This window comes from Lissotriton vulgaris, chromosome 1_2 (genome assembly GCF_964263255.1).
Source record: "Lissotriton vulgaris chromosome 1_2, aLisVul1.2, whole genome shotgun sequence".
NCBI lineage: Eukaryota > Metazoa > Chordata > Amphibia > Caudata > Salamandridae > Lissotriton > Lissotriton vulgaris.
The window spans coordinates 328,379,002-328,398,006 of NC_141686.1; the positions used below are offsets into that span (position 1 = coordinate 328,379,002).

At 48.2% G+C, this 19,005-nt stretch overlaps 1 protein-coding gene across 1 annotated transcript in view; it reads left to right on the forward strand.

The window, feature by feature from the left end:
• The window catches only part of LOC147736649 (collagen alpha-1(XII) chain-like), a 145,067-nt gene extending 126,709 nt beyond the window's left edge, over positions 1 to 18,358 (forward strand). The window contains exon 6 of the mRNA XM_086953797.1: positions 17,745 to 18,358. Coding sequence (XP_086809923.1) covers positions 17,745 to 18,358 — 614 coding nt within the window. The remainder of the gene's footprint in view (positions 1 to 17,744) is intronic.
• Positions 18,359 to 19,005: the final 647 nt, after the last annotated feature.

The window sequence follows — 19,005 nt, forward strand, 5'->3', positions numbered from 1 at the left end:
GTTGTAATCTAAGTTTCGCCAATCTCTGGTGGTTAAAAGAGAATCGTGTGAAGCATTTTTACCTGACTTTGATTTGATTTTGATATCGAAAAATATAGCGGAATGGTCAGACCAAATAAGAGGTGGTACTCTGTTCACGGTAATGAAAGGGTTGTTAGAGAAAATACCGTCAAGCGTGTGCCCTGCCTCATGTGTGGGAGTCATTATCAGTTGTTCTAGTTCTACAGCAGATAGGTCCGCGATGAGCTGGGCCGTGTCTTTGGATTGGTGGAGAAATACAATGGGGTACTTAATTTAAAATTGGCCAAAATAGTGGCGGAAACAGGCGTTACCTGGGTAGATGCCCTACCCCTTGCTCTCTTGTCAGTAAGGACGACTGCCCACTCAAGGATAGGATTATCTCTCTACGAATTGGTATTCGGTAGACCAGCTAATGTATGGGGCATACCAAGGCCAAAGAAATTGTCTGATGTTGAGTTCCCAGTATTGACTGACTACCTGTACCAGTTAACCAATTCTTTTCGTACTCTTTATCATCAGGTACACGCTGCTATCCCCGACAACAGCAAAGGTCCAGGTCACACCATTTAACCAGGTGACTGGGTTGTGATCCGAAATTTTCAGCGTACCAAGTGTCTGGAGCCCCACTGGTCGCACCCCCGACAGGTTCTTCTGGCCACCCATTCTGATGTAAAAGTTGAAGGGAGAAAGAACTGGATACATGCTACCAATTGTAAAAGGGTGCATCTCCCCTTCCCGTACGTCCAAAGGGTGAAAGAAGGACTGCCGGATTGCGACACAGAAGTAGTACCGACCTTTGTCCCTTTCAGTGATGCTCAGCTTCATTACACCACTACGGAAGCCGAAACTGATTGAATCTTAGGGGTCCAGTCATCCCTACTCTGCAGGACCAGAGGAAGGAACAAGAAGCTCTCTTTCCAGACCACTACAATACCTTCTTCCACTCGCTACAACTTGAGGCCAAGAAAAGGGGCTGGCCCTTGACTCTGTCTGGTGTCTAATAGGCTGTAGGGCTATAATATCTCCGGCTGAGACCGGTGCTGGTATGCTGGACCAATGGGAAGTCCGTAGGACTCTTGTTATCCACACCCAGTGAAGCAACCACATATCACAGGCAACCACTAGTGACAACAAGCTGAGCACAAAGGCAGCGGTGCAAGGGTCTGAAGCGCACAAGAAATATGTCAAACTTCTGAAAAATAAATGCTTCCTTTCTACGATAGTTATACTTTTTGCTCTCCTCATCCTGCTGGTTGTGGGATGGTTTCTGTTATTGACCTCTCCCCAAGCTCCTCTGGCTATGACACTGACACCGATTTTGGAAAAGGAGGTGGTGATGGACAGATTTTCTGAATGATGCAGAATACTCCTACCCAGTCGAGAGATCAGGGCTTGATCCATCACCGTTTTTTAGCTCACTGCACCATCCCAGCTCAGAACCTGGCTACATGCAAATGAGTCTGTTCCTGTCCCAGTGCCTGATGGGAACAGGGCAAACCAAACTGCCAAGCCAATTCTTATACTGGGAAGGAAACAAGCTTCCGGGACCGGTTTCTGGCATTTCAGCCGTCGTCGACCCGGCTTGCTTGAATCCTGATGGTGCAATGAGCAAGGGACTCACGTCTGAGTATACCCTCCCACACTTAGTGTGGACAAAATCGATTTTGGAAACGGAGGTGGTGATGGACAGAGTTTCTGAATGATGCAGTATACTCCTACCAAGTCAAGAGATCAGGGCTTGATCCATCACCGTTTTTTAGCTCACTGCACCATCCCAGCTCAGAACATGGCTACATGCAAATTAGTCTGTTCCTGTCCCAGTGCATGATGGGAACAGGGCAAACCAAACTACCAAGCCAATTCTTATACTGGGAAGGAAACAAGCTTCCGGGGACCGGTTTCTGGCATTTCAGCCGTCGTCGGCCCGGCTTGCTTGAATCCTGATGGTGCAATGAGCAAGGGACTCACGTCTGAGTATACCCTCCCACACTTAGTGTGGACAAAATCGATTTTGGAAAAGGAGGTTGTGATGGACAGAGTTTCTGAATGATGTAGAATACTCCTACCCAGTCAAGAGATCAGGGCTTGATCCATCACCGATTTTTAGCTCACTGCACCATCCCAGCTCAGAACCTGGCTACATGCAAATTAGTCTGTTCCTGTCCCAGTGCATGATGGGAACAGGGCAAACCAAACTGCCAAGCCAATTCTTATACTGGGAAGTAAACAAGCTTCCGGGGACCGGTTTCTGGCATTTCAGCCGTCGTCGGCCCGGCTTGCTTGAATCCTGATGGTGCAATGAGCAAGGGACTCACGTCTGAGTATACCCTCCCACACTTAGTGTGGACAAAATCGATTTTGGAAAAGGAGGTGGTGATGGACAGAGTTTCTGAATGATGCAGAATACTCCTACCCAGTCAAGAGATCAGGGCTTGATCCATCACCGTTTTTTAGCTCACTGCACCATCCCAGCTCAGAACCTGGCTACATGCAAATTAGTCTGTTCCTGTCCCAGTGCATGATGGGAACAGGGCAAACCAAACTACCAAGCCAATTCTTATACTGGGAAGGAAACAAGCTTCCGGGGACCGGTTTCTGGCATTTCAGCCGTCGTCGGCCCGGCTTGCTTGAATCCTGATGGTGCAATGAGCAAGGGACTCACGTCTGAGTATACCCTCCCACACTTAGTGTGGACAAAATCGATTTTGGAAAAGGAGGTGGTGATGGACAGAGTTTCTGAATGATGCAGTATACTCCTACCCAGTCAAGAGATCAGGGCTTGATCCATCACCGTTTTTTAGCTCACTGCACCATCCCAGCTCAGAACCTGGCTACATGCAAATTAGTCTGTTCCTGTCCCAGTGCATGATGGGAACAGGGCAAACCAAACTACCAAGCCAATTCTTATACTGGGAAGGAAACAAGCTTCCGGGGACCGGTTTCTGGCATTTCAGCCGTCGTCGGCCCGGCTTGCTTGAATCCTGATGGTGCAATGAGCAAGGGACTCACGTCTGAGTATACCCTCCCACACTTAGTGTGGACAAAATCGATTTTGGAAAAGGAGGTGGTGATGGACAGAGTTTCTGAATGATGCAGAATACTCCTACCCAGTCAAGAGATCAGGGCTTGATCCATCACCGATTTTTAGCTCACTGCACCATCCCAGCTCAGAACCTGGCTACATGCAAATTAGTCTGTTCCTGTCCCAGTGCATGATGGGAACAGGGCAAACCAAACTGCCAAGCCAATTCTTATACTGGGAAGGAAACAAGCTTCCGGGGACCGGTTTCTGGCATTTCAGCCGTCGTCGGCCCGGCTTGCTTGAATCCTGATGGTGCAATGAGCAAGGGACTCACGTCTGAGTATACCCTCCCACACTTAGTGTGGACAAAATCGATTTTGGAAAAGGAGGTGGTGATGGACAGAGTTTCTGAATGATGCAGAATACTCCTACCCAGTCAAGAGATCAGGGCTTGATCCATCACCGTTTTTTAGCTCACTGCACCATCCCAGCTCAGAACCTGGCTACATGCAAATTAGTCTGTTCCTGTCCCAGTGCATGATGGGAACAGGGCAAACCAAACTACCAAGCCAATTCTTATACTGGGAAGGAAACAAGCTTCCGGGGACCGGTTTCTGGCATTTCAGCCGTCGTCGGCCCGGCTTGCTTGAATCCTGATGGTGCAATGAGCAAGGGACTCACGTCTGAGTATACCCTCCCACACTTAGTGTGGACAAAATCGATTTTGGAAAAGGAGGTGGTGATGGACAGAGTTTCTAAATGATGCAGAATACTCCTACCCAGTCAAGAGATCAGGGCTTGATCCATCACCGTTTTTTAGCTCACTGCACCATCCCAGCTCAGAACCTGGCTACATGCAAATTAGTCTGTTCCTGTCCCAGTGCATGATGGGAACAGGGCAAACCAAACTACCAAGCCATTTCTTATACTGGGAAGGAAACAAGCTTCCGGGGACCGGTTTCTGGCATTTCAGCCGTCGTCGGCCCGGCTTGCTTGAATCCTGATGGTGCAATGAGCAAGGGACTCACGTCTGAGTATACCCTCCCACACTTAGTGTGGACAAAATCCATTATGGAAAAGGAGGTGGTGATGGACAGAGTTTCTGAATGATGCAGAATACTCCTACCCAGTCAAGAGATCAGGGCTTGATCCATCACCGTTTTTTAGCTCACTGCACCATCCCAGCTCAGAACCTGGCTACATGCAAATTAGTCTGTTCCTGTCCCAGTGCATGATGGGAACAGGGCAAACCAAACTACCAAGCCAATTCCTATACTGGGAAGGAAACAAGCTTCCCGGGACCGGTTTCTGGCATTTCAGCCGTCGTCTGCCCGGCTTGCTTGAATCCTGATGGTGCAATGAGCAAGGGACTCACGTCTGAGTATTCCCTCCCACACTTAGTGTGGACAAAATCGATTTTGGAAAAGGAGGTGGTGATGGACAGAGTTTCTGAATGATGCAGAATACTCCTACCCAGTCAAGAGATCAGGGCTTGATCCATCACCGTTTTTTAGCTCACTGCACCATCCCAGCTCAGAACCTGTCTACATGCAAATTAGTCTGTTCCTGTCCCAGTGCATGATGGGAACAGGGCAAACCAAACTACCAAGCCTATTCTTATACTGGGAAGGAAACAAGCTTCCGGGGACCGGTTTCTGGCATTTCAGCTGTCGTCGGCCCGGCTTGCTTGAATCCTGATGGTGCAATGAGCAAGGGACTCACGTCTGAGTATACCCTCCCACACTTAGTGTGGACAAAATCGATTTTGGAAAAGGAGGTGGTGATGGACAGAGTTTCTGAATGATGCAGAATACTCCTACCCAGTCAAGAGATCAGGGCTTGATCCATCACCGTTTTTTAGCTCACTGCACCATCCCAGCTCAGAACCTGTCTACATGCAAATTAGTCTGTTCCTGTCCCAGTGCATGATGGGAACAGGGCAAACCAAACTACCAAGCCAATTCTTATACTGGGAAGGAAACAAGCTTCCGGGGACCGGTTTCTGGCATTTCAGCAGTCGTCGGCCCGGCTTGCTTGAATCCTGATGGTGCAATGAGCAAGGGACTCACGTCTGAGTATACCCTCCCACACTTAGTGTGGACAAAATCGATTATGGAAAAGGAGGTGGTGATGGACAGAGTTTCTGAATGATGCAGAATACTCCTACCCAGTCAAGAGATCAGGGCTTGATCCATCACCGTTTTTTAGCTCACTGCACCATCCCAGCTCAGAACCTGGCTACATGCAAATTAGTCTGCCGGGGACCGGTTTCTGGCATTTGACACTGACACCTGCAGAACATCTCCACGCCACCTTGTAACCCCATGAACTACCACGACGCCTGGAATTCATGAACAATACTTTTGTACAATTATTGCACCAGCATCAGCTTGTGATTAATACCTCGCACTGTTGGGTATGTGGGCTCATGCCACACTCTATGATGCACACTGTCCCCTATTTCGTCTATCCATTTTCTGTTTTTGAGTCCTGGCTGGCTTGGAGGATGCTCGTCACCGATGCATATACGATCAATGGAACAAGAGCTCCATCATTGGTGATTTTTATGACACTTTCACCCAAAACAGAACAGGCAATGTCAGTAATCCTTTCTGCCCTACTACGACATCTGACATCTTGAACATCTCTCGTGCTGAACGCAATGAGATTGTTATGTTCAACACCTCAAGTAGAATAATCTTCTCCTGCTTTCGGTCCAGACGCAAAGTTCCCACCAAATTGCAGGCTTTTAATGTGATCAACACGCATGGCCAAGTGTGCATAAATGGACTGGGGACCCGGGAGGTAGGAGTCAGTGACTGCTCAATAGTCATTACACTGAATATTACGTCACGACCACTCCTAATCGCTTCTCTAAATACCAATTTTGTTTGTGGACAGTCTGCTTATACCTGGCTTCCACGAAATTGGTCAGGTGTGTGTTATTTGGCCTTTCTTCTTCCTCCTACCTTTACTGCTGTTGGGACACATCACTTCACCAATCCCCACCTCCACCATTGTATGCCTAGGGGAGTAATTGAGGCCCATGACACTGCAGGACAGGAGGCAGGGGACTTCTTCAAAGAATTCCTGCCGTTCTTGTGTCCTATGGTCAACATCCGCAACATACGACACCTTACCCGAGTGGTGGAGGCAATCATTAATGAAACAGCAGGGGCAGATTAGGAAACATCACTGCAGAGCTTCAGGCTGACCACCTGATGACACTACAACATCGAATGGTACTTGAAATCATCCTTGCTGATCGTGGTGGTGTATGTAAACTAATTGGCTCCAGCTGCTGTATTTCCTCTGAGATTCATCAACAACAAAATGACTGGTCCCTCATGGGCTGGATTTGGGGCCTCCTTTCCAGATGGGGATGGGGGATCCTCATTTTTTTGCCTTAGGAACAGCAGTCATCATCTCATGCTGCCTGTGTATCCAGTGCTTGCCTATGCTTTGTGCTATGTGTACACAGGCCCTTAAAAGTTCCCCGGTCAATACACGTGACATCAACGTAAGAATAATGCTTTAACAAGAGATTGGTGACCTAATGCAAATAGACATTTCCTAAGAACATGTTTTGCCACTCAATGGCAAAAGGAGGGGCTGAAGTAAATACGTTTTTACTAGGTCCTATTAATTTCATTACATTCCTCCATTTCTTGCCATCTCGTGACAAAACCCTGCCTACAGCCTCCATTTCTGCTTACGCTAAAAAAACGATCACATACCCAAGCCCCCTGTTCTTTGCAGTTAACCAATTCATCAACAGAAAGCCATGAGACACCTACGCCCTGTGTAAACAAGCTTGTTTTACATCTTCTACTCCCTGCTTGGTAAACATCCTTGACGCCGTGATCATGTCATCTGGACAATGGTCTGACTGACCGAGCCTTGATCAATCTGGTTGAACAATGGTCTGACTGCTCGAGCCTTGATCAAGCTGATTGAACAATGGTCTGAATGCGGAGCCTTGATCAGGTCATAAACTACAAACACCGCCTTGATCAGGTCATCAACTACAAACACAGCCCTGATTGAACAATGGACTGAATGCCAAAAGAGTGGAATAAAAATGAATGTAAGGCTTGTTTGCTGTGGAGTAAAGCAGCAGCCTCCTGGGTTTTGTCTCTGACTAGATTGGGACTCTGTTCCATAGCCCGGGCTATTGCAATAAAGGTGGTTATCTCTGCAGACGAAGGTTTCCGGGTTCACTTTATTATATAAGGAGGGTAAGAGTAGACTCAGGTGATTCCTGCACCACCAAGCCCCCACTCCTCCTTGAGGTTGGCTTTTCTTGGTTCTACGCATCCAATAGTCTACAAAAGAAAGACACATATTCCACCCATGTGGTAGACTCCAGTTTCTTGCAATTCCTAAACCGTTGTCTGTACATCTCTGGGGTCATACCGTCTTTGGACATGAAATGAATTGAAAATAGTTATTTTATAGCGCATGGCTACCCGGAAGCATCCCAGCGCTTAAAGCCGTGGTGACAAGAGGTCTGAGAATGAAAGAAGGAATCTGATTATTTAGTTAGTTTCCGGGAAAAAGCCATGTTTTTATTTTCTTGTGGAATGTGAGGAAATTGGGTTCCTGACGAAGGGAGAGGGGCAAAGAGTTCCATAACTTTGAGGTATTATAAGAGAAAAGGCGACCACCAGAGCGAGCCTTATTGATTCTGTTGACTTCTGCCAGATTGAGATCATTGGAACGCAGGTTCCTGGGCATTTTGTATGGTTTAATCAGGTTAGTAAGGATCGGGGGCCTTTGCCTTGGAGATTTTTATGGGCAATACAAAGGGCCTTGAAGTGCATCCGTTCTCTTATCGGTAGCCAATGGAGTGATCTAAGCGCTGCTTTGGCTGAGGAGCTCACAGAGGCCGGGGCTCCCAGATAGAGCGCGTTACCATAGTCAAGCCTAGTACTTTAAATGAAAGATCCTTGTCTAACCAGAATCCTAAACGCTTGATCACGTTTCTTGGGGTGGGACCAGTGCCCATAGAAGGGGGCCATAAAGTGGGGGAATTAAATGATGCCTTCTTGCCCAGTAACATCAGTTCGGTCTTCTTGTTGTTAAGTTTGAGCAGAGACTGGCCCATCCACTTTGCTACCTCCTCAAGACTGTCACTCAAACTCGTGTGGGACAAATCTGCCTGGTTCAGAGAGACCACGAGCTGCGTGTCATCAGCATAGCTGATTAATTCAATTCCGTAGGGGGCCACTATCTCAGCTAGGGGGGACATATACACATTAAAAAGTGTGGGGCTAAGGGAGGAGCCCTGTTGGACCCCACACTGCAAGAGTATCGGCGATGAATGGCAATCCCCTTCAAATGCCTTAAAATACCTTTCCTGAAGAAAAGATTCAAGCCATGAGAGGGCTTTTCCCGAGACTCCGATTTTGTTTAGACGGGCTAAAAGGATACAGTGATTTACCGTATCAAAGGCGGCGCTGAGGTCTAGGAAGATAATGGCCACATTTCCACCTGTGTCCAGAATCCTCCTAGACTCTTCAACCACCTTAAGAAGTGCCGTCTCCGTCCCTTGTCCAGGGCGGAAGCCTGTTTGAGAAGGATGGAGTAGATTAAAGGCTTCCAGAAATGAAGACAGTTGGCGGTTTACAAATCTTTCTGCCAGTTTACTGATACCTGGGAGAAGGGAGATGGGGCGGTAGTTGGATAGGTCTCCAGGGTCCAGGTTAGTTTTTTTTAACAATGGTTTGACCATGGCCATTTTCCAGTCCTGTGGGACTGTGCCTGCTTCGATCGAGGAGTTGATCAGATTGATGACTGGAGTGGCGATAATGGGCAGGACTGATTTCAGGATGTTAATTGGAACAGGATCAAGCGGCGAGCCACTTTTTATTGCATTGAGGAGGGGGGTAACAATTCCTCAGTGAGCGGGGTGAAGGAAGCGAGTTCAGGAGTAGTGCCTTGAGAGGGAGGTTTAGTTGATGATAATGGTTCGGAGATGGGGATGGGTGGGAGACCAAGAAGAATCTTTTGGATTTTAGTGTGGAAGAAAAATGCGAGTTCTTCACAGCGGGCCTCATGCATTTGGGGCAAGAGGGGGGTTTCAAAAGAGTTTTAACAATTCTGAAAATCTCTTTCGATCAGTTAGGAGATGCAATAATTTTCTCTGCGTAAAATGCTGTGCTGCCTTTAGCGCAGATTTATAGGCTTTAATGGAGGCCCTGTATTTAGTTTTTATCTCTGACATTAGGGCTCCTTTCATGTGGCCATAGGACACGTGATCCTCTGTAGGTAAATTTAACATTACAGATTCATAAGCCCTGAATCATTGACCAATATCCTCATGTTTGTGGAAATCCTTAACTACTTATTTGGGGATGTCGGCCCTTGTTTCTACAGGCACCAGTGGTGCGCTGCCACCAGAGAGAGGAACCTATAGACTTTTACAATTCCCTCAACACTCTCTCATGTTCAAAATGCATTTTATTTTCTTCGAAGGCTAACTTCTTCATTACTAATTCCATCCCAACTTCTATTTTCTTGCCCTCTATGTACTTCTGACCATCTATTTTGAGCATGGCTAGCTCCAACGTATACACTTTCTCCCTCTCTGTGTCCTCCAGCCCTCAAGGGGACATGCCCTTGGAAGAAACACTGCTGCCCGCCCTGGAAGGTACTTTCTCCCCGGTTGGGCCCAATGGCCCCTCAAGCTGCCCATCTAAATTCTCTGCCTCCCTCACCGGCTCTTCAGGATGCTCACTGGCATTCCTAGATTCTATATAAACAACAAGGAGCTTTTGAGGGGCAATTTTGGCAGGGTATGCTCAGACGTGAGTCCCTTGCTCACTTTGCCACTGGATTCAAGCAGGCCTGGCTGAAGACGGCTGTAATGCCAGAAACCGGTCCTAGGAAGCTTGTTTCCGGTCCAGGGAAGGCATGGCTGGGCAGTTCGGGCTGGACTGTTCCCATGAGGCACAGGGTCAGACTGATTTGCATATGGCGATATCTGAACTGGGGTGGCAGAGTGGGCTAAAGAACGGTGAAGGATTTAACCCAGATCTGTTGACTGGGTGTGAGTGTTTGATTGGTTCAGATGCTCCGTCCATCACCACCCCCCTTTGTACCGCTTTGTTCGCCATAATTTGGCAGGGTATGCTCAGACGTGAGTCCGTTGCTCACTTTGCCACTGGATTCAAGCAAGCCTGGCTGAAGACGGCTGTAATGCCAGAAACCGGACCTAGGAAGCTTGTTTCCGGTCCAGGGAAGGCATGGCTTGGCAGTTCGGGCTGGACTGTTCCCATGAGGCACAGGGTCAGACTGATTTGCATATGGGCATGTCTGAACTGGGGTGGCAGAGTGGGCTAAAGAACGGTGAAGGATTTAACCCAGATCTGTTGACTGGGTGTGAGTGTTTAGTTGGTTCAGATGCTCCGTCCATCACCCCCCCTTTTGTACCGCTTTGTTCGACATAATTTGGCAGGGTATGCTCAGACGTGAGTTCCTTGATCACTTTGCCACTGGATTCAAGCAAGCCTGGCTGAAGACGGCTGTAATGCCAGAAACCGGTCCTAGGAAGCTTGTTTCCGGTCCAGGGAAGGCATGACTTGGCAGTTCGGGCTGGACTGTTCACATGAGGCACAGGGTCAGACTGATTTGCATATGGCCATGTCTGAACTGGGGTGGCAGAGTGGGCTAAAGAACGGTGAAGAATTTAACCCAGATCTGTTGACTGGGTAGGAGTGTTTGATTGGTTCATCACCACCCCCTTTTCATCTCATGTCCTAGCATGCCTTCATCTCATGTCAGAGCATGCCTTCATCTCACGTCCCAGCATGCCTTCATCCCAGCATGCCTTCATCTCATGTCCCAGCATGCCTTCATCCCAGCAAGCCTTCATCTCATATCCCAGCATGCCTTCATCTCATGTCCCAGCATGCCTTCATCTAATGTCCCAGCATGCCCTCATCTCATGTCCCAGCATGCCTTCATCTCATGTCCCAGCATGTTTTCATCTCACGTCCCAGCATGCCTTCATCTTATGTCCCAGCATGCCTTCATCTCATGTCCCTGCATGCCTTCATCTCATGTCCTAGCATGCCTTCATCTCATGTCCCAGCATTCCTTCATCTCACGTCCCAGCATGCCTTCATCTTATGTCCCAGCATGCCTTCATCTCATGTCCCAGCATGCCTTCATCTCATGTCCCAGCATGCCTTCATCTCATGTCCCAGCATTCCTTCATCTCATGTCCCAGCATGCCTTCATCTCATGTCCCAGCATGCCTTCATCTCATGTCCCAGCATGCATTCATCTCACATCCCGGCATGCCTTCATCTCACGTCCCAGCATGCCTTCATCTCATGTCCCAGCTTGCCTCCATCTCATGCCCCAGTATGCCTTCATCTCATGTCCCAGTATGTCTTCATTATGTGTTGAAACATGAGATGTGTCTAAATATTCTTTTTTTTTTAATGGAGTTTTATATAGCGGGAACTTGACCCGAAGGTATCAGGTATCAGAGAGCTTTACACGAGCACCAGTTGCTGTGAGGAGACATTCATTTATACTTTTCAGGTTTAGCATCTGATGGGGAAATGTTTGGATGGTTTGTGAGAGGATACCGCCCCTTGGGGTTTGCTGCTACCACTAATTGATTTATGCTTGTACCTGATAGATCTTCAGTAGAGCATTGGTATGTGTCAGGCAGTATTTGTTACCAACCAGTAAAAGGAAAGACCACAGACCACATTCAGACTGCAGCAAAGTTATTGACCTGTCATATACCTGGTACCCTATAAATTTATAGGAAGTAAGGTCAAGGTCCTATCTAGGGGCGGCAGGCGCAGTAGGGGCAATGCGGCGCTTAGCGTTAGACTAGCAGCAGTACCTCTACTTGGGGCTGGTGTATTGACTCACAGGCAGGCCGCCAAGCAAGCTGGACCAAGTACCTAGGTCACGCGCATTAGACAGAGGTGTCCAGTGGAATCCCATAATTGGGAACTGCACCAGGACATGAAACTGCACAGGTTAGGTTCCGACATAATGTTTCTGCACCAGTGATATTGTGAACTGCGACAGGCATTTCCCTAAGGCCTCTTGTTTAGACGCACCAGTAGCTGGGCAGGAGCGTACTTTGGGGAGGATGGTTAGAAAGGTATATTAGGCTGTGGTGGCCAACCTGGCAAGACATTTTCACACTCTTCTCTAACGGGAGCCCCTTTGGAGAAACTGTGGGTGGTGCTTGCTATTTGGGCAGAGGACAGGAGGTTCAACGAGCTTTCCAGGTTCCCCAGGGCTTATCCAAATGATCAATGCACAGGAGGATGAAGGGTGATCACAATGGCCTCACTGTTGTCATCATTGAACACGTGGAGAAGTGTGGCTCAAATGGTTAGAGCGGCAGACCCTGATGCAGAGATCTGGCCCGGGACCAGGGTTCAATACCTGCCTTGGCGGGGCTTGGCCTCAATTTCCTCGGACCTGATAATTCTTGCCTATTCTAATCATGGGTCCAACTCTGCGGCTCTGGGCAATAGCTTGCTTAATCTCCACAACGGCCCCAAAAGCGCTGGGATGCCTGTTTTCACCCTGGGGGTGCTCAGGAGTAGACACTCACAGGGAAAACCAGGAAGGGTTCCTAAGCGGACAGCGCCGGGACACTACCTCAGGGAAGTAGCTGTGCGCTCTATAAATGCCGGTACATTTACATTTACAACTACAAGGTACTACAGATAGGGAGCACATCAGCTACCCAGCAGATGTGTTCCACAAGAGGATCTGATACACATGATTGCAAGGCCTTATTGACGCTTGTCATAACAGTCCAGAGCACCAGACAGCGGATGAGTAATAGGCCAAGTCCCTTGTCGATTTATGCTTCCTTTTATTTGCCTGGGATTGTTGCTTGCAATGTCATTCAAATTTCGCAACCAGAAACGGAAAAGGCAAAGAAAGAAATACCTATAATTGTGCATGGGGCAATCAGCAGCGAAGTAAGCTAAGATTCAACATAATCCTGGTACACCTTTGGGAAAAACTCAGGGTTATGGGCTACACATGAATAGTCAGCTGGGGCGTGAGTTTGTCACAGAATGGGCCTGAGGACATGTAAAGTTACGAAATTACAGGCAATCATTAATGGAACCCGAGGGAACCCGTTGCGGCACCAGATGCCGGTGGCTTACAGTGGCGTTTAATGACGTGCATTTTAGCTTTTGTGGTTTGGGTTGTGCAGTGATTCAATAGCATTTTTTGCAAACTTTCATTTCTTCAATTACCAGGAACAAAGGTCTGGGTGACTGGCCATTCGGACGTCTTGAGCGTGTCACAGTGGGCAGGAAATGGAGGCATGGCCTTACTGCCTCAGAGATAATTTGGCTGGGATACCCAGGCATGCGCTGGAACTTCTTGCTGAAGAAGCTGCAGCAGGGACGGGGGATTCTCTCCTCCCCATGTGCTGGTCATACACCTGGGAGGGAATGATCTGACTTTTCTGGGGAGAAGGGTACTGCTGCAAGAAATGAAGTCAACAATGTGTAAGTTGAGCAACCAGCAGTGGACATGTGCTTTATGGTGGTCGGAGACAACCCCCCGGCTGGTGTGGCAAAGGGCATGGTAAGAGGAGGTCATGGAGGCCTCGCGCAGGAGGATTAACAGCGCTATGCGTAAATTCACCGAGCAGAGGGGGTTTGGCTTCATCCGACATGGTTTGCTGCACGCCAAGTCCACAGGGTGTTTTGAAGAAGATGGGGTACACCTGTCTAGAGTGGGAATGGATTTGTTCTTGCTGGTTCTGGGGGAGGCCCTAGAATCTGCAGTGTGTAGATAAAGATGCCTACCTTGGTCCAGGACCCTCGTTGTAACAGTGGCCACACCCAGAGCTGTGGCGGAGTTACAGGGCGATCCGAAGGCTGAAAGGCACATGGGGTACCCTCTGCAGGAGCACAACAAGGCTGCAAAGGCCAAATATCCCCAGGGAGGTCCTCGCGTTGGACCCAGGAGGAGCGACGGCACCCCGTTAGTCCTACAGGCGGTTGTGGACCTGAGCAACCGGGGGTTGCCTGGAACGCTCCTCCCCATTTGGGGAGCATGAGTAATGGGGTGGACTGGCGGTCCACTGGTAGGAGGGTTTATCCCCTTCCCAAAACTGGTAAACAAAGATTGGCTATGGCCACGGTGTAATTTGGCTTATCAGGTGGGCAGGTGGCAGGGGCTGCCTGCCCTTGGATCGCCAGTAAGATAACCCACCAAGTTAGCATATTTGTTATGCAAATAAACATGCAGCAATTTTTTCCACGAAAAAAGTTGTCTTGTCTGTTTATTTCTCCAGGAGATTGCTGAATGTGAGTTGGGGAGTGTAGCTGATATTGGCACTATGTTGGCAGCCCGTGGTCCACGAAGGGGACCCTGCTAGGAGGGCGGCCGCTCTAGTGCCACATGAGAGCACACGAGTCAGTACAGTGTTGGGGTACCCCTAGGGGTCCGCACACCCGCCTCATATCCAGGCAGAAGTGGGCAGGGGGCGAGGTATAAATACCTCTCCTACCCACCTGGTGTCCTCTTTCCCACGACCCTTGACGCTGTTTCCTTCCCTACCGCTTACCCGGCGTAATTGCAAGGTGTAGGGTGAGAGAGGTTTTTTTAACCTATTTTGTGTTACAGGCAGAGTTACAGGGCGATCCGAAGGCTGAAAGGTACATGGGGTACCCTCTGTAGGAGCACAACAAGGGTGCAAAGACCAAATATCCCCAGGGAGCTCCTCGCGTTGGACCCTGGAGGAGCGACGGCGCCCCGTTAGGCCTACGGGCGGTTGTGGACCTGAGCAACCAGGGGTTGTCTGGAATGCTCCGCCCCCTTTGGAGGCGTGAGTAATGGGGTGGACAGGCGGTCCACCGGTGGGAGGGTTTATCCCCTTCCCCAAAACTGGTGAACACTGATTGGCTATGGCTATGGTGTAATTTTGCTCATCAGGTGGCAGGCGTCGAGGGGCTGCCTGCCCTTGGATCGCCCGTAAGATAACACACCGTGTTGGCATATTTGTTATGCAAATAAACCTGCAGCAATTTTCTCCAAGAAAAAAGGTGTCATGTGGGTTTATTTCTCCCGGAGATTGCTGAATGGGGGCATGGGGAGTGGTGCTGATATGGGCACTATATGCCGTCTATTGGTGACTCTAGAGATGATTCATGTATCTGTTCTGAAACATTTAAGAATATCTACCGCAAAAGTCTGCACATTGGTGAAGGCAAAGAGATCACTGGAAAAAGAACATTGCATATAAAGCAAGAAGGCGTCTCATTGAGGCTAACGGAGGCATAAACACATGTGTTGCATCTGTGCCCCAATCCCTAGGATGGACTTTCAAGTGTGGGAGCTCAGCAGCAGATCAGAGCAATCAGGAGCTAACGACGATCCTCTCAGGGTGAGCAGAACTATAGAAACAGGCAGGTTATGTAGTTCATATTACAACATATATATCGGATGGTCTGACACACAAAGTACGCTCAGTGTATCCTAACAGGGTGCTCTATAACAACTTCAAACCATGTGTATCTAAAAAAAGGGGGTCATCCCCATGATGATCAAGGAGGGATGCCCATCAGTCACCACACGGAACCGCCCTTCATCATTTGGGATTCCACCAAGACCACTACTGGGATAGCCAATCCACTATCACGGTCGGGGGTCCTGGTGTAGGAAGGAGCTCCACCGCCGATCAGTGAGGTCTAACTAAGGTCTTGGTTCCCAAGTTCTGAGGATAAAAATATCAAAACTTGGGGACTGATGTTGCAGTGCTCAAAAAGTGTGAATGTAAGAAAAAACTAGTGAATGTAAAATAGGATAGGGGGGTACTTATAACTTTATTCCGGTGTTACCCAACCTTCCAATGTTAAAAAGTAGTTGTTATTGACAGTCAAAAATATAGAGACCGTCTGGATGTTCTATGTGGTCGACATGTTTCAGCAAACTAAAGACATATTCGTCGTTGCTTTCTTCGGAACCATATTAACTAATAGCTACTGCAAATTAAGTGATAGTGAATACAACTGAATAAACTGGTTGAAAGTATGTGATATTCTAGAGCGGAGGTGCGATTTGTTGACCAAGTTGCCCCCAGTAGTACCAGAAAGATTGTGCTACAGTCCCAGCTTCCACAATCGTCCAAACTGAGCGTAGGGTTGTGTGTGTGTATGTGTTGGGGGTTGTAGGAGAACATAAAATGATATTCAGAAATTTCTGCCTTAAGCATTCGCAACTCCGGACAAGGCTGATGCATAAGGTCTGGATGGCCATTTCGAAAAGTGGGGAGGAGTCTTCCCACCTCTGGCAGCTCATCCTGGCAGACCCCATAATAAGCGCTTACTAACTGCTGAATAGCGAAAGAACTTAGAAGTGTTCATACACTCTCTTAGAAGGATGCCATTAGTGAATTATGCAATTGTGTTGCTGCTGCGTTAAATATGGATCAGCCGCATATGCCACATAATCCATCATCTGCTGCATAACCTGCAGGTATAACAACAAAAATATTGTTTTTAGCTCTAACGGTTCAAAAGTAACTAAAAATGCAGCAACGTGTTGCTGCGTGTGGAAGGCTTTTTGCAAAGCTTGACTGATCACCTTTATTTTGCTTATTGCTATGTTTCTTTGCTAAACTAGTACAAATGGGTTGCAGCCTACGCATGGACTGTTTTAGCAAGTGCAAAAATGACAAAATAATGAAGTAATACTATCAAAAAATGTGCCACTTTATGCTGCATTATTTGCCTTTTCTTGACACATGATTTAGTCAACCCTGCCGCATAATTTGGCTGCATAATTCCAGTGGGTTGGAGCATGACCTAAAAGCTAAACACAGATCTCACCAGCAGATACTCTGTGATCAGCCTTTCTATTATTGGAGCATATGAATGCAAGTTACATAGATGTGCATGCGACAGGCACTATGCTCACTGAGCTGTCTTGCAGGGGTAAATTTGTAATCCGTACGCCACACAAAGATATCTGAAGAAGCTTAATTCTCTTCTCTATGGTGAGCTATTTCATATGATTGGAACCTGTAATCTGCAGGTTCACACAGTTTAAACAGTGCACTCTCTTTCTGCATACAATGCAAAACAACCCCCACTGTGAATTGCGTAGCAAGCCTTTCTAAAATCATTCAGCACAAGTTCTATTTTACTAATATAAGCTTTGCTAAGACGGTTGGTATGCTTGAAAAGTACTCATCAGATTTTGTATTTACAAATTTGGAAACATTTCAAATAAAAACGAAATGTTAGTGCTCATGAAGTAATCAACAAACCATTTTCAAATCATCCTCAGGTCATCAGGAATAATCTCATCTTGTGACGTAATCAGATACTCATCCTCAACTCATCAAGAACAATCTTGTTTTAAGTAATCAGGTACTCATGTTCGAGTCATCTGCAAGTCATCAAGCCCAGGTTTCAAAGCTTTGCTGATGACTTCAAGAGGATGATGGTGCGAAAATGACTTCTAAGGTAGTTGGATGATTATCCAATGATTCTGGGATGGCTTCTAAAGTAATCCTGTTCTACCTGGCGTTTTGCTTGTGAGAAAGTGTTACTCAGTCGTTGAATGTCACTCATAATTACTCTGAAATTATGAAAATGTCACACATAAGCAATCTTAAACCTTGGCCGCTATGGGCAGATGTTGTCCGCTTCTCTCTGACACGTCTCTGTTTTTCTTTCCACAGAATGCTCTGGTCGGACGGATATAAAGGCGGACGTGGTGTTTTCAGTCCACACTTCTCTCATTGTACTGCTTAACAGTTTTCCTTTCACGAGGCTTTTCTTGAAGGCGGTGGTGAGAAGCTTCCACGTGTCCCCGGACTCCGTGCGGTTCAGCCTGGTCCAGTTCAGCTCTGATGCCCGGATAGAGGTCCCCTTCAGCGACTCCCTCAACGTCAGCGTCCTGTTTGGCTCTCTGGGGATCTTGCGATGGATGGGCGCTCGTGCTCATACTGGGCGCGCCCTCTCCTTCGTCAGACGGGAGGTGCTGGTCGAGAGCGGAGGGGCCAGAGCCCACGTGCCCAGGGTCCTGGTCCTCATCACAGATAGGGGGTCAACAGATGATGTCACAGGTCCGGCCCTGGAGCTCCAGCGCGCGGGGGTGGAGGTCTTTGCTGTCGGTGCGCGGAGAGCGCGGCTCTCTGAGCTGGAGGCCATCGCCAGCCCCCCGGCTGCGGCCCACGTGTTCACAAGGAAGTCCTATCGAGAGCTTCCGCAAATCCTGCCGGAGCTGACAGAGTCCATCTGCCTCAGGGTCCAGTACAAACTGGAAACTATGCAACACAACCTGCGGGTATAAAAGGGAGACACTCCCGCTTCTTCCAAGGAACACAAGGTGGGGGTCCAGGTAGAGCTCTGTAGTTTAGAATAAAAGCGATAGAACACACTTCACAGCTGATATTTACCCTTTCATGACGAGGCGCAGGGACAAGGGTAAATCACAAGAGCCTCCCTTGGGTGTCCTTCACTTTCTCCACCGCCGGAAATCCCGCCCTCGGACTTCCGGCAGTGGGGAAAGGAGGCAGGTGGTGGTGCCAGAAGGAATAATGGAAGGCAGTTGTCTCTCACTTCCTCGCATTTAAAAAACAGTGTGCGTGTGTTTTAAAAGGGATCTTAGCGCCTTTTTCAAATTTCAGGGAGTTTGTAGAACACTAAGGGCCTCATTTATGAAAAGTGACGCATCGCTGCGCCCAAGGAGTTACAGATACGTCAGTATTTCTGACGTATCTGTGTGGCACAAAAGTGATGCATTGCTGGAGTGTGTCACAAAAGAGACGCAACTCCAGCAATGTGTCCTTTCACATGGGGCAAGCTCCATGTGAAATGGCCTGCGTCAGTCTTACGCCTGCTGTGAGGCAGGCATAAGATTTGGACGCATTTGATTTGTGTCCTAGAAGTGGCACTGTGAAATCTTATAGTGCGTCACTTCCATGACCATTTCTTGCG